At 44.2% G+C, this 15,768-nt stretch overlaps 1 protein-coding gene across 21 annotated transcripts in view; it reads left to right on the forward strand.

Annotated features, from left to right (window-relative positions):
• Positions 1–637: 637 nt before the first annotated feature.
• The window catches only part of LOC119062518 (uncharacterized), a 48,252-nt gene continuing 33,121 nt past the window's right edge, over positions 638–15,768 (forward strand). For 19 of the 21 annotated variants that reach the window (XR_005084992.2, XR_005084997.2, XR_008392870.1 and 16 more), the window contains exons 1-2: positions 638–1,433; positions 15,069–15,239. Coding sequence is in view for 11 of the 21 variants with exons in the window: in XM_037163512.2 (XP_037019407.2) it covers positions 823–1,433; positions 15,069–15,239 (782 nt within the window). In the remaining 10 variants the exon portion in view is untranslated. The remainder of the gene's footprint in view (positions 1,434–15,068; positions 15,240–15,768) is intronic. The other 2 variants (XM_037163510.2, XM_037163519.2) reach the window with 2 other exon arrangements.

Below are 15,768 nucleotides of genomic sequence, written 5' to 3' on the forward strand. Positions count from 1 at the left end.
CCTTCATGCAACTATGTACAGACACCTTCTAAATGCAGAAACTTTCTGAGACATTTAGCATAACTCAGTGAAAGAAGTAGACACAATCCTAAGCTTTACCATTACTCAGAGAGTCAAGTCACATTAGACATCATTTGAAATTTCCCATGTCACAGATGTATTCAGTCTTCTATGCACCTGGAGAAAGGTCCCTAAAGTTAACTGGAATAACTGATGGCAGGACTATGTAAAAAATTTAGTTGCCTTTGAGTCTCAAAAAAGAGTATTATTATTTTTTTTACAGAGCATAGGTGGTAAGGTGACTTTGAGGTTGTGTGTTAGGAGGGCCTGGCATCACCCTGGATTCAGTTCAATCATGTCCTAACCCTAACCCTAGGGAAGGGTGTGGGGGGGTACCAAACGATTCACGGGCCATCTGATCGAACCCCTGCCCCCCAAATAGCCCCATACCAGCTGAGCTGAAGGAGGGCACACCAGAGCTTGAGGATCGGGGAGCACGTTCGCACCCGCCCGCTGCCCGCCCAGCAGGCGCTTCCGCCTCGGGACTTGCCAACTATTGCGCAAAGGCGCCCTGGAAGACCCAGTCTCCTCACCAGGGACCACCCCCGGCCCCGCCCCGTGCACCCGTTGGCCGGCTCAGCGGCGGTCCCCCACTAACTACGGGGGCTCGGGAGAAGAAAATGGCGGAGAGAAACCGAGTCGCGGGCGGCGACCACAGCCCAGGCGGGCACGTGTCCCGGCAGGGAAGACCCTGGGCCGCCATCCGGGCGGGGTCCAGTGGCCTCTGGACTTTGAAAAATTCCGCAGAGGCGCCGTGGAAGAATGGACCGACGCCAGGAGCCAGCGTGGAAGGCGTCCCTGGCATCCGGGCAGACCACCCCACACGGCCTGCCTCGGTCAACACCTCCGAAAGGGCCGCGAGCCACCCACCTCAGGCGTTTCCCCTCCACGGACCCTGTCGGTCATTTCGTGCGTCGGTTAGTCACGGCCACAGGACCTGGGGTGGGGGTGCGGGGTGGCGGCGCCGGCGTGTGCTGGTCGACCCGTGAGGGCGTCCGCGCCCGCGCCCGCTTAACAGCCCTGCAAGTACAATCTTTGGCCAAGAGGCCGGGCGCTGAAGCTCCGCCGCCACCGGCAGGATGGCGCCGGCGCCAACGGCCTGCTGGAAGTCCACCGCCTTTGAAGCAGCCAAATCGTCTCCCTCCGCCTCCAGAAGGGACAGAAGATACAAGGGCGGCCGCCAGGTGGCGCCCGACAACCGGCGCTACTGTGAGCGGAAAGAGCCGTTGGGGCCGGCCCCCTGCCGCCCTTCCGGGGGACGGATCTCGTCCGGGCGCTGCACGTCAGTTTCGGAGCTCACGGCCGCCGCGGCAGCAGACGAGGGGCTCGGAAAGAAGACTTTCGGCTTTTGGGACGCGGCAGCCAGGCGAACGGTAGGCGACCGCATCCCCGCGGAGTCGCCGGCGGGCGGGCGGGCGAGGGCGACCCGGCCGGACCCAGCTTCCCCCGCCCTTTGGGTGTGCCGACTCCCGGATAGGCCCAGAGAAAATCGCGGCGGCGTCCAACCTCCTGGAGGCCTCTAGGCGCGAGATAATGACGGACAAATGGTTTTCTTTTTTTATCTTTTCTCTCGTTTCACATTCATCACCTCTGTCGCGGGTGACGTCAGTTCACACAAGCACTTGGGGCTGAAAATCAAAGGAAATCAGGGAGACACTTTCGATGGTAGTCCTTTAAGAAAAAGAAGGAGGAAGAGGAGAGAGGAAGGGAGAAACCCACACGGCTTTTCTCTAAGCGTACCCCTCCACAAAACACCTGCATACCGCAACGAGCACTCCCTGCCCAAAGTATAAAGTCTCTGTTCGTCCCCGTTTACCCTCCCCCCTTCTTTCCCTTCTCTTTTCTTTCCTTTTGGGTCCCCCCTCCCAAATCTGTCACTACCAGTACTGGGAGTGGATGTACCCAAAACTGACAGTCTGGCAGCCGCACAGGCAATGAACAGTAACGGTGACCACAGTGAAGTTTCAGAGTAGAAACTGAGTAGACCACAACAAAGCCCAAGAGGAGAAGAGGGTGGGTGTGAGGAATATCGGTTCCCGCGTCGATAGTGGGTTCTGGATTCCAGCTCACATAACCTTAATAACGACATGGGAGAGGGGGAGTATGTGTGTTGGAAACAATGTAAAACAGGATGATGAACTGTTGGGGCATGCACACAAGCACTCATGCTTACACACAATCGACAAACCAACACCTCCATAGCTGGAAAAGCAATGGCAGTGGAGAGTGTACAAGGGGACTGAGTGGTAATAGGAAAAAAATACAAGAAATATTTTTCCCGTTCAAAATTATTTTATTGCTCAGTAAAATTTTATTGTTTAGTTGTGTCTTCTTGGAGTGGAGTCTTGTGAGTCTTTATATATTTTGGAGATCAAAGCTTTGTCCGAGATGTCACTGGCAAATATGTTTTCCCATATAGTTGGTTCTCTTTTCATTTTAATGCTGTTTTCTTTAGTCATGCAGAAGCTTTTTAATTTAATAAAGTCCCATTTGTTTATTCTTTCCTTTATGCCCCTTGCTTTAGGACACATATCAGTGAAGATGTTGCTGTGTGGCATGTCTGAGATTGTCCTGCTGATGTTTTCCTCTAGGACGTTTATGGTGTCACTACTTATATTTAAGTCTTTTATCCACCTTGAATTTATTTTTGTGTAGAGTGTAAGTTGGTGATTGGGTTTCATTTTTTTTGCATGTAGCTGTTCAGATCTCCCACCTGTTCTTGAAGAGGCTATTTTTACCCCATTTTATGCTTCTTCCTTCTTTGTCAAATATTAGTTGACCATAGAAACTTGGGTTTATTTCTGCGCACTCAATTCTGTTCTATTGGTCTATGTCTGTTCTCATGCCAGTACCAGGCTGTTTTGATTACAGTGGACTTGTAATACACTTTGACATCAAGTATTGTGATTCCTCCTACTTTGTTCTTCTTTCCCAAAATTGCTTCAGCTATTCGAGGTTGTTTAGTTTACATATACTCATGGTCATTTATACTTCCATATAAAATTCTGAAATGTTCGTTCTAGATCTGTGAAATATGTCATGGGTACTTTAATAGGGATTGCGTTGAATCTATAAATCACTTTGGGTAGTATGGACATTTTGGTGATGTTAATTCTTCCAATCCATAAGTCTGGTACATGCTTCCATTTGTTTGTGTCTTCCTTAATTTTTTCTTCAGTGTTGTATAGTGTTCTGAGTACAGGTCTTTTACCTCCTTGGTTAGCTTTATTCCTAGGTACTTTATTTTTCTTATTGCTATATCACATGGGATTTTTTTCCTGACTTCTGTTTCTGATATTTCATTGTTGGTGTACAAAAATTCCTTTGATTTCTGAGTATTGAGTTTGTATCCCACTGTTTTGCCAAATGTGCTTATTATGTTGGGTAGTTTTCTGGTGGAGTCTATAGGATTTTCTATGTACACTATCATGTCATCTGCAAACAATGACAGTTTTACTTTCTCTTTTCCAATTTAGGTGCCTTTTATTTCATTTTCTTGTCTGATTGCTGTGGCTAGGAATTCAAATACTGTGTTGAATCGGAGTGCTAAAAGTGGGCATCCTTGTCTTTTTTCTGATCTTAGCTGGAAAGCTCTAAGTTTTTGTCAATTGAGTATGATGTTAGTTGTAGGTCTGTCATATACAGCCTTAATTATGTTGAGGATTGCTCCCTGTATTCCCATTTTGCTGAGTGTTTTTATCATAAGTGAGTGCTGTATGTTATCAAATGCTTTTTCTGCATCTATTGGTATGATCATGTGATTTTTGTCTTTGTTTTTGTTTATGTGATATATGACATTTATTGATTTGCGAATATTGTACCATCCTTGCATCCCTGGAATGAATCTCACTTGGTCATGGTGTATGATTTTTTTTAACATATTGCTGGACACAGTTTGCCAACACATTGTGAGGATTTTAGCATCTATGTCCATCAGTGATATTGACCTGAAGTTTTCTTTCTTTGTTGTGTCTTTATCTGGTTTTGGGATTAGGATGATGCTGGTTTCATAAAAAGAGTTAGGGAGTCTTCCATCTTGTTGAATTTTTTGGAATAATCTGATAAGGTTGGGGTTAGCTCTTAAATGCTCTTTAAAATATCTTGTACAGGGCTGTCTTGTACAGGGCTTTTGTGTGTCAGAGCTTTTTGATTACTGCTTCAATTTCATCAGCTGTTATTGGTCTGTTCAGGCTTTCTGTTTCTTCTTCATTCAGTTTTAGAGGATTATATTTTTGTAGTAATTTGTCTTGGTTTTTTTAATTTCTTGGCATACAGTTTTTCATAGCAATTTCTTACAGTCCTTTGTATTTCTGTGGTATTAGTTGTAATCTTTCCTCTTCCATTTCTGATTGTGTTTATATGTGTCCTCTCTCTTTTTTTTCTGATGAGTCTGCTTAAAACTTGTCAATTTTGTTTATCTTTTCAAAGAACGAGCTCCTGGATTTATTGATCCTTAGAATTGTGCTTTTAGTCTGTATGTTGTTTAATTCTGCTCTGGTCTTGGTTATCTCCTTCCTTCTACTTGGTCTGGGCTGTCTTTGTTGTTGTTCCTGGAGTTCTTGCTGGTGTAGGGTTAGGTTGTCTATCTGAAATGTTTCTATTTTGGGTAGGTCTGTATTGCTATGAACTTCCCTCTTAGGACTGCCTTCACTGTGTCCCATAAGTTTTGGATTGTTCTGAGTTTATTTTCTTTTGTTTCCAGAAAGTTTTTGATTTCTTTCCTAATTACATTCTTGACTCATTCATTGTTTACTAGCATGCTATTTAATCTCCATGAGTTTGAATTTTTTTGTTTTTTTTCCTTGAGGTTGATTCTGGTTTCAGTCCCTTGTGGTCAGAGAAAGTTCTTGATATGAAATGAATTTTCTTGAATTTGTTGAGGCTTGTTTTGTCCTATTATGTGGTCTACCTTTGAAAATGTTCTATGTGAATTTGAAAAGAATGTGTCTTTTCCTTCTTGGGATGAAAGGCTCTCTAGAGAGAGCTCTAAAGACGCTCTAGAGAGAGAGAGAGAGAGAGAGAATCAATTAAATCCATTTAATCTAGGACATTGTTCAATGCTGCAATATCTTTATTGATATTTTGTTTGGGAGATCTATACCTTTTTGACAGTGGCGTGTTCAAATCCCCTACTATAATTGTGTTTCTGTCAGTATCTTTCTTTAAGTCCTCCAACAATTTCTTTCTTTATGTGGGTGCTCCTATGTTGGGTGCATATATATGTACAATGTTTATGTCTTCATGATGGATTGTTCCCATGAGTATTATGAAGTGACTTTGTGGTTCTCTCTTTATGGTCCTTTTTTTGAAGTCTATTTTGTCTGCTATGAATATTGCTACCCTGGCTTTTTTTTCCTGTACATTCTTAGAATATTTGTTTCCAGCCCTTCCCTTTCAGTCTGTGTAGGTCTTTTGTTCTGAGGTGGATCTCTTGTAAGCAGCATATGTGTGGATCATGTTTTCTTATCCATTCAGCTATTCTATGTCTTTTGATTGGGGCATTTAAACCATTTACATTTAATGTTATTATTGATAGGTACTTATTCATTGCCATTTTTTCATGCCCCTGTTCCCCCCTTTTTCACTGTTTTCCTTCCCGTTCTTAAAGCAAACCCTTTAGCATCTCTTGCAGAGCTGGTTTAGTGGATGTATATTCTTTGAGGCTTCTTTTGTCCTACATGCTCCTTATTTGGCCTTCCATTTTATTTGATAGCCTTGCTGGAAAAAGTAGTCTTGGTGGCAGTCCTTTAGTTCTCATTACTTGAAATGTTTATTGCCACTTCCTTCTGTCTTGGAGTGTTTCTATTGAGAAGTCCACTGCTAGTCTTATCGGGGCTCCCATGTGTGTTACTTCCTGTTTTTCCCTGGCTGCCTTTTAGATTCTCTCTTTGTCTTGGAATTTTTCCATTTTTTCATGATGTGTCTTGAAGTGGGCCTTTGAGTTCTTCTAGATTGGGACTCTGTGTTTCCTGGATTTGTTGACTTTTTCTCTCATCAAATTAGGGTAGTTTTTCATCATTACTTTTTCAAACAGGTTTTCTATACTTTGCTCTTCTCCTTCTTGTATCCCTATTATATGGTTATTATTACATTTCATGTTGTCCTGCATTTCCCTTAATCCCTCTTCATTCTTTCTGACCCTCTTTTTCTTTTCTTGCTCATTCTGTTTTTTCTACCTTGTCACTTTTCTACCTGATTCTCTGTTTCATCTAGCCTGCTTTTGATTCCTTCTTCTGTGTTCTTCAGTTCAGAAATTGTATTCTTCATTTTCTGTTGGCTCTTGTTGATAGTTTATATTTCCTTTTTCATGTTGATATAGTTTGCAGTGAGTTCACTATAGTTTCCCTGTAGATTTTGGTAATTCTCTGTGAGCTCATTGAGATATTTCTTTGAACACAATATCTGATAGTGGAGCTGCCTCTATTTCATTTAGCATTCTTTATGAGGCTTCCTATTTTCCTTTCATCTGGGGATTATTTCTTTGTCTTCCCATTGTTTGTAAGACTTTTTGTTAGTCTCTGCTTTTTGAATTGATCTGTTCTGACTCCTGTGTTCATGGTGTAAGCTTCTATGGTAGATTACCTGTGAGATTCGACTGTGCAAGTGTCCTTGATCTCTTGAGCTCACTGGTCTTGGGCCATCGTTTATGTTGGCTTTCTGTATGTCTTTGTTTTTTAACTGTTGTTGGGTCTTTCTTTGGTGGGTCCTTTCCTCCAGCTGGTTAACTGAGGGTCACTCCATTCACCACATCTTATATTCTTTTGTGCAGGTGTGGAAAGACTGTGTGGAAGCTGATTCTTCCATGTTGCAATGTTTTGAGGATTCTTTTTTGCTTATGTTCAGTTGTATGTTCTGAGTAATTTCTCCCTCATTTAGTTGTATTTCCAGATAGGTCCTGGGTTGAGTTAGTGTGGCTTTTACTCCCTCTTTTACATTCTTCTGTTGTTATCTGTTGGTGGTTCCTTTGTTGGTAGGTTTACTCTTCCAGCAGGTACCCTGGTATTCACAGCTTCCACCTACTCTTTTTTTGTTGTTGTTGTTATCATCATTTGAACGGGGAAGGCAAAATTGTTTAAGATAGCGAGAGTGTATTCTATGGTATTTAAAGTACCAACCTGTAGAAGAGATAGAAGAAGCTTTGGATATGTATAATGTTAACCATGATAGTTCACACAACTAGCCACTTTTTAGAAAGGGTGGAAAGAAGGTAAGACTCTTGTTGGGGGGGAAGGATTGTGAGTTGGATCTAGAAAGAAGTGAGCTTGCGGGAGGTCAGATTATGAGGTAAGTGAGTAAAGGATAGAAAATAGGTATAGTATGTGAGAGAACAGAGTTAACCACAACAGCAATAAAGTTTAGGAAACAGTGAAGTGAGCTAAGATCTGGGCAAGGTGCTGTGTAGTATTTACAATTGTATGGAACAGCACATATTTACAATAATAATGGAGCAACAATCATGTCACAGAATCTATGTGATCTGGATAACAAGAATAGGAAGTGTAGGACCTAGAGTAGTATGCTAATGGAACACTATGAAGTGGAAGACAGTAAATTAACAATATGCTATGAAAGAGAAGAAGGAAAACCAACCAAACAATGCAATTTAACAAGCCAAGCAAAGAAGACTAAAGAGAAAGAAGAGAAATACAAAAATACTAATAAAAGATGTAAGAATAATGAAAAAATAATAATACAAATATACGGTAACTTGCAAGTTCTCTGAAGTAGCAAAGTGAAATTCGTCTCACTGTCTCAGCTGATGGGATGACCCCTACTTTGTTCCAACTCTGCTCTTTTCACAGCTCCAGGTTTTATTGTCTCACTAGTGGGAATTAAAAGAAAAAGAAGGAAGAAAGAAGAGATATGAAGTGAAAGAAAGGAAGAAATGAAGGGGGAATTAAAAAAGAGCAAAGGAAAGAAAGGAATAAGGAGTTAAAAGAAAAAAAATTATTTTATTTATTTTTTATTTTTTTATTGATTATGCTGTTACAGTTGTTCTATTTCCCCCTTCATTCCCCTCCACCCTACCCCCCCATCCCCATCATTACCATCCCTTTAGTTTATGACCATGTGTCTCAAGTCCTTTAGATTCTATATTTCCCATACTATTCTTGCTCCCCCATCTATTTTCTATCTACTGTCTATGCTACTTATTTTCTGTACCTTCTCCCCCCATCTCCTCTTCCCACTCCCCTGTTGCTAACCCTCCTTGAGATCTTCATTTCTATGTTTCCACTCCTGATCTAGCTGTCCTTTTAGTTTGCTTTTGTTTTAGGTGTGGTTGTTAATAACTGTGAGTTTGCTGTCCTTTCACTGTTCATGTTTCTTTAACTTCTTTTTCTTAGATAAGTCCCTTTAACATTTCATATAATAAGGGCTTGGTGATGATGAACTTCTTGAATTTGATCTTATCTGAGAAGCACCTTATCTGTCCTTCCATTCTAAATGAAAGTTTTGCTGAATAGAGCAATCTTGGTTGTAGGTCTTTGGTTTTCATGACTTGGAATACCTCTTTCCAGCCCCTTCTTGCCTGTAAGGTCTCTTTTGAGAAATCCACTGACAGTCTGATGGGGACTCCTTTGTAGGTGACTGTCCCCTTAGCTCTTGATGCTTCTAGGATTCTCTCCTTCATTTTAATTTTGGCTAATGTAATGATGATGTGCCTTGGTGTGTTCCTTCTTGGGTGCAACTTCTTTGGGACTCTCTGAGCTTCCTGGATTTCCTGGAAGTCTATTTCCTTTGCCAGCTTGGGGAAATTCTCCTTTATTATTTGTTCAAATAAGTTCTCCACTGGTGGCTGTGCCTTTCCCCCTTCTGGTACCCCTATAATTCGGATGTTGGAGCGTTTAAAGATGTCCTCGAGGTTCCTAAGCCTCTCCTCATTTCTTTGAATTCTTGCTTCCTGACTCTTTTCTGTTTGGCCATTATTTGCTTTCTTCTGGTCCACTCCATTGATTTGAGTCCCAGTTTTCTTTTCATTGCTATTGGTGTCCTGTGCAATTCCATTAATTTCAATTAGTTTTGCCTTCATATGTTTGTCTAATTTGTGGCTATAATCAACCAGTTCTGTGAGGATCCTGATGACTAGTGTTTTAAACTGTGCGTCTGTGAGTTTTGCTATTTCTTCATTGCTTAGATCTATGGGCTCTGGAGCTTTGAGATCTTGCGACATTTTTGGTCTCTTCTGGCCCTTTAAGTGTGAGAAGTGGTGCCTTAGACTCCCAGGTCGCTGGGTTGTGATGCTGTATGTGGGGGCGTGGTCAGAGCGGGGAAATGGCGGCGCCCTCTACTGCCGCTTGCAGCGGGGACCCGCCGGCCAGGTCCAACCGCCCACTCCCTCGCCTGTCCGCTCCCGCACAAATGGGCGACCACAGTCAACACGCAGCACCGCTTCCCCGCTGTCTCCTCCGCGGTCGCTCGCCTGGTGGCTTGCTCAGTCGCTCACTAGGTCCAACCCTGCGCCTGGATTCTGGGCCTCAGTCCGTCTGACCGAGTCCTCCTGTGCAACCCCTCACCAGCCGCTGGTTTCGCCCCTTACCGGTCAGGCTGAAGAATTTGTTGTTAATGGACTTCCGAAAAGTTCAATTTTCCGTATTCTGGCTGTGTTTTCTGTTGCTAATATTTAGTTGTCTCTAAACTTGGTTGTGTGAGAAGGCACCGCACATCCACCTATGCCTCCATCTTGGCGGAAGTCCCCAAGAAAAAAAATATTTTAAAAATGCCTCCTGCCGGCTTCAAAGAGGCCAAACCAGTTCTTTTGGTCTTCCTGCCTTCAGCAGGCTGAAGAGGAATTGGTTTCACTTCTCTCCATTCCTGAGCTATACTCGCCCAGCCTCCAGTCCAGTTCCTCAGTTTGCTGCCGGACCTCCATTGCTCTTCTGCACCCAGCCTAGGTTTTCAGTCCATCGGTTGCTTTCTCTTTGAGGTGTACCAGTCAGGGGCAATTCATACACCACCTTCTTGCTCTTTACTGTCCTAGATGCTAGGGACTCACAGGCTAGTTCAGGCTAGTTCATTCCCCCCACTGTGTTAACTCTTTCTGAGGATTGTTGATTTCCTGAGCCCTGCAGGTCTCCTCTGCATGGGCATCTCCACCTTCCTCTTAGAGAGCTAGACAGCCTTGCAGGGCCCGGTGCACAGGGGCCAGGTGGGAGGTGCTTCTGTATGGCGGGGTCAGGTGCACTCCATCCAGGGGCTACAGATGTGAGCACTCAGCCTCCGATGCTAGGATGTGATGGGCAGCCACTGAGCTATAGGTTCGGGTGAGGACCATCACCAGGGCTTTGGGTGTGAGCATGTGGCTGGGCAGGGGTAGGGGTGCAGGAGGCAGGGGCGGCTGCTGTGTGGGGGTGACTTTGCCCACAAGTCCGCACAACCACCACAGATGAAAGTAACACTACCAAGACATTATCTGCTTGGGGAGGAGAGGTAGCCAATCTCTCAGAGGAAAAATGCCAGGAACCCCTTCCTCAACAGATTTTATTGGGTTGTAATACAGAGGAATACAGGTGGCAAGGATCAAACAGTAGATAACATATTAAAGAAATCTGAGGGCTTAGTCTGAGTCAGTGTCTGTCAGGAAAGGGGGTTTTGCAGAAACTTTGGGAGACATACTCATTTCCTGCTCGGACCCTTAACATATGAATGAAAGCACTCTTAGCAAAGCAGGTTTCACGGGGCTTTTAGGAATTCTTATGCCTGATTACCCTGGGTCCTGCTCTAGCTGGCAAGAAGCTGCACTATCTCCCCCATCACAGGTTTTCAGGCTTAAGTGGATTAGAGCCAGGAAGTGCTTCTCCCGGAGGACATGGGGACTCAGGGTATGTCAGAATACCCAAGGGGGTGAGGGTCCATCACTCCCTCTGTTGCAGCACCCCCCTCCCCCCCGCACCGAGTCCTTCCATGATGGTCTCCCAAATGATCATGTCTGGCTTAGGTTGCCCCTCCTCTGAGGAGTTGTACCTGTCTCTGACCATGCATTGGGGGCAGGGGAGGAAGCAGAGGCAGTGTTTGCTACCAGAGACCAGCTTTGTCTTCTTTGTGAGACACTCCTTTGAAGTGGCTTGCATTCTGGAGGTTGCTCACTCATCCTTAGCCACTGGAGGTGGTTACAACTCCTGAAACCAGGCAAAGGGGTTCCCAACACTGCTGCAGGGGAATTTCCCAAACAGCTGCTGAGTGTCTCTTTTTTCCTCTTTTTCTTTTGAAAAATCCCTCCATTCCAGCCTGCCACTCCAAACAGGTGCCTGCTTCTTGTACCACCCAACTCTCCACCCAGACCAGGGACTGTCCGAATCAGGGTACACCACTGGCCAAATCTTCCCAGCCAGCATCTATAGTCTCAGTGGGTGCACACACCCCTGTGTGTTTGCTACTTCATTCTTATCCCCCTCCTGCCCCACTGAGACTTCAAGCATCCAAGTCCCTCTTGGTGCTGCTCAAACCTTGTTTGGCAGAAGAGGGAGCCATTGACCTGGCTCTCTACCAAGAATCCTACACCAGACCCAGTAGGCACCAGGCCTGGGCCTGCAGCCATTCTGGTCCCTGTGCTGGTCCCAGAGACCTCATTTTCTTCAAGCACTCTCCTTACCTTCTGACAATTTTTGGTCTCCAATCTTCATATATGCTGGGATACCATTGGCTGTTCACTCTGTCCCTCAGAACATTGGCTAGGTGTTTCACCTGTGTGCAGAAGGAAGTGGGCTCCACTTCCACTCATCTCACTGCCATCCTAGAAATATTTTATTAAATCTCTCTCTCCCTTCCCCCCTCCTCCTCTTCCTCTCTCTCTCTCTGAATCAATCAATCAATCAATCAAATAACAAAGATAGCAACATAAGTGACTTGCTTAAAACAACAGAACAGTAAAATTCCACTGTTCCTGGGTCCCACCAAGCCTGGGGTGAAAAACTCCCCTCTGCTTTCTTGGACACCCCACTTTCTGTCACAGACTAGAACAGAGCATCTGTCCTTCTGGATGACGGCATCGTCACTGCTGATATGGGGGCAAAGCTGTGAGAAGGCACTAGGCCCACAGCTTCCTGGGATCCTCACAACACTCTGCTCTACCACTGTGTTCTGATCCCCAACCCCACCCAAAAGGAAAACAAAGGAAAAAGACATACAAAGGATGGGACTAATAGGGTAAAAGAGATCTTATATTTAGGGCCATGCACAATTGATGCAGAATGCAGATAATTCTTTATGTTGGACATTTGAAAATCTTATATGGGTTTTTGGTTTTGTTTTTGGGAGTTCCATACAATGATTCCAATGATGTTTGATTTTATTTCATGTATTTTATTTTAAAACCTGTATGAATTCATTGACCAATGTCACCCCAATAAATTCAATGTTAAACCAAAGGAGAAAAGATAAGGAAATAAGATAATCAGCCCTGGATGGTATGGCTCAGTGGATTGAGTACCTACCTGGGAAACAAGGGTCATAGGTTCCATTCTCAGTCAGGGAACAAGCCTGAGTTGTGAGCCAGGTCCCTAATGGGTAGCATGTGAGAGGCAACCACACACTGATATTTCTCCCCCTTTCTCCCACCCTTCTCCTCTGACCAACAATAGATAAATAAAATCTTAAAAAAAAAAAGAAAATCAGATAAACATATTCACCTGTTGTTTTCCTCAGGAAGTTTGCCTCCTTTAGGGTTTACACTCCTAGGCCCAGAAGTGTTTTTTAGGACACAGAACAACTCATGCCTCAGTGGGAAGCTTGGGCTACACATTGACGACTCCAAGAAATTCTTTCATGTCTGTGTCACCCAGCCAGTTTTGTGTTCCAGCCACTGCCCAAAAAGGATTTTCCAAGTCCCCCTTTCAGCTAGTCTATAGCCCCTTATTGGCGACACAGCTATGTACATATCAGTAGGCAGAATTTACCTGGAGACATTGTGGAGATGACCAAACATGTAAGCCCACATGAGGCACAATGTCTGATTCTAAGTAGAGCAGGACACCATGCAAGATTGTATGGCACCGATGATAATAACTTGAATTGAGAGAGAGAGATTTAAATAAAACTGGAGGAAAATTAAGAGAGCTCAAAGAAGTAGTAAACAAAAGGAAAGACTTATACGACTTGTATAAGTCGTATAAGTCTTTGTATCACAGAATCTGTATTTTGTTTTAGGGGGAACTAGTTGGTAACTAGGTAACTACTTAGTGTCAAAACAAAGATGTGTGTATCAGGAGGTGGGATCCACTGGAAGTCATGGTGCAGACTGCCCAGCTTGCAGACTTATGTGAGGCACATGGTATAAGTATAGCAGGAGCTATGGAAGGTGATATGGCATGTTTGCTAACACATTAATTTCCTGAATTTTTCCCTTAAAGGTGAAGACGTAAAAATGTGGCCTGAGTGGTGTGAATTTTCAAACACCACATTGCTGAAACCCAGACCTGTAATAGGTCGCATTTCAAACTACATCTCACTCTTTTCTTGTAACTTTGCAATGTCTGAGGTTTGTTATCAAACCTTTGCACACCAGCTTATAGGCGTTGTAAACTTTATATTGCATACACATGATGATGTCTCTGGAAATTAGTTTCTGGTACCAGCCTCACTATGGATATAGGGCTTCTAGTGAGACCTGGAGAGACACGGTGGCTTTTCCAGGACACTAAACTCATCAAAAAACAACAATCTAAACTGAGGTCTCCTTTATGAAAGCTTGAAAAACAGGTTACTTTTTTTTTCTTTTTTCTTTTTTTTTTTCCATAAAGCGGGCAGGGAGCCCCTGGTGAATGAACAACTTTGTACATTTATATAGGTGCTGTGGGTGAGAATCAACAGCCATGTGCAATTTTTAGGTAGGTCTGATTTTATAAAAGGCCCAGGTAATAGAACATTTATGGGGTTACCTTTCTTGATGACATAACAGTAGAGCAGTTGGAACTCTGGTTACCAGACATCAACGGTTCTGAGTGAGGTCCTTATCTAGCTCACACAACTGGAGACAGTGTAGAGAACAAGATGTGCTCCATGGTCTCTACACTTTCATAGGCTGTGCACTTTGAAGAGCCTGTCACAGGCCTGTTTTGCTCACTGTATGCTGTGGATGGCTCCAGCCTCCTGTCTAACAAAAGTGTGTAGCTGCAAGGAACTTAGGGCAGCAGCCCTGTGCAAGACCATGGAGGTAAGGTCACAAGTGTGATCTCACATTGGCACCATTTCAGCCCTTTTCTATTCTGTGGTGTGTTGGGGTGGATGGAGTGGCAAGAGGAAAGGGGAGCACTCCTGGACAGCAATAGGTTGATAACTATTAAAAGACTGCTGGGTCTGTCCAGTATGTATCCCCGTCATTTACAGGTTCTTTTGGATTGGCTTTCAGGGTTCTTAGGAGATAACCCCAGCAGTGGAATTGCCAGGTCAAAAGGCAGTTCCACCTTTACTTTTCTGAGGAAATTTCAAACTGTTTTCCACAGTGGCTGCACCAGTCTGCATTCCCACCAACAGTGCTCTAGGGTTTCCTTTTCTCTACATCTCATAGGGACCACTCTGTGTGGTTTTGGAGATTGTATCCCCATGAGAACAAACTGTGAAAGGGGCTGGTAAGTCTCCCTGGAAAACCAGGTTATAACACAGGGGGCAGGCATGACTCGATTTTAACACCGAGGGTCCTGTGAGAATCAGGCCTGAAATGTACATTTTTGTCCTTTGAAGCTGGCTCTGCTCAGTGATAAACCCTGTCTATGTAACCAAGATGTTTGAGTTCAGGCATGAGGAGTGACACTCCCTGCTTCATGGCATAGGCTTTTACAGCTATCTGGCATCAGCATGTCTCACAGACCCAAACCTGAAAAGATTTCTGTGTTTCTTCAATTGTTTTCTATAGATATTGTTAGTTTTTTATGACTGTAGCCTTGCTGGACATTGACTGATAAGCTATGCACATGTGCTGCGTGCCCTGCACTTCCCAATCCTAATAAAAGATGTATTGGGGAAGGGCTTGGGGCATTCCCCACTTGAAGGAATTACCACCCCTTTTCTTGCAAGAGCAACAAGATTGTGCCTGAGACCATTCTTTATTCTGATCTGCGGTGGCCTGGGGAACCTTGCTGGCCAAAGTTCCCCTTATCTGGCACTGGAACTGGGACAGAGGCTACAAGCCAATGCCATGGAGCACACATCTACCTAAGACAGGATTCAGCACCTTCATCCCACAGGTAAAGGGATGGTGGTGCTGGAGCTTTCTGCTTATACTGTGGGTGTGTGTAAGATAAGGGAAAAGGGATTTCTTCCAAGGCTGCATTCTTTGTGGCCATTTTGAATTCAGTTTCACCTTCTCTCCCCTGCACCCTTTTTAGTGAGTAGGAGTCTTGCTCTCAAGCATTTGCCATACCCCACGGGCACAGATCCAGCAGTTAAAAGCCACTGGGGCACTCACCACTGGACGACACCCATAAAAGGATAAGCTAGATACGTGGACCAGGACAGAACACATGGTTTCCCACATGCCACAAGCAAAGGTCCACGCAATGAGAGGCACACTGTAAAAGCACTCACAAGCCCATCCCCTTGGCATAACCCCCACCCCCACCTAGGTTTAGGCTTGGATAGAAAGAATAAAGACTTTCCCTTTAATCAGTTTCAAAAGCAGCAACTAGTCACAGGGTTATTTATGAGTTTCTCAGCTTCTTGCTGAGCACTGGAGACAAGAGGCATTCCTCCCTCCTGCTTGAATTCTCAGACATT

Source organism: Artibeus jamaicensis, unplaced genomic scaffold (genome assembly GCF_021234435.1).
Source record: "Artibeus jamaicensis isolate MK-2021 breed Jamaican fruit bat unplaced genomic scaffold, CSHL_Jam_final contig_761, whole genome shotgun sequence".
Classification (NCBI taxonomy): Eukaryota; Metazoa; Chordata; class Mammalia; order Chiroptera; family Phyllostomidae; genus Artibeus; species Artibeus jamaicensis.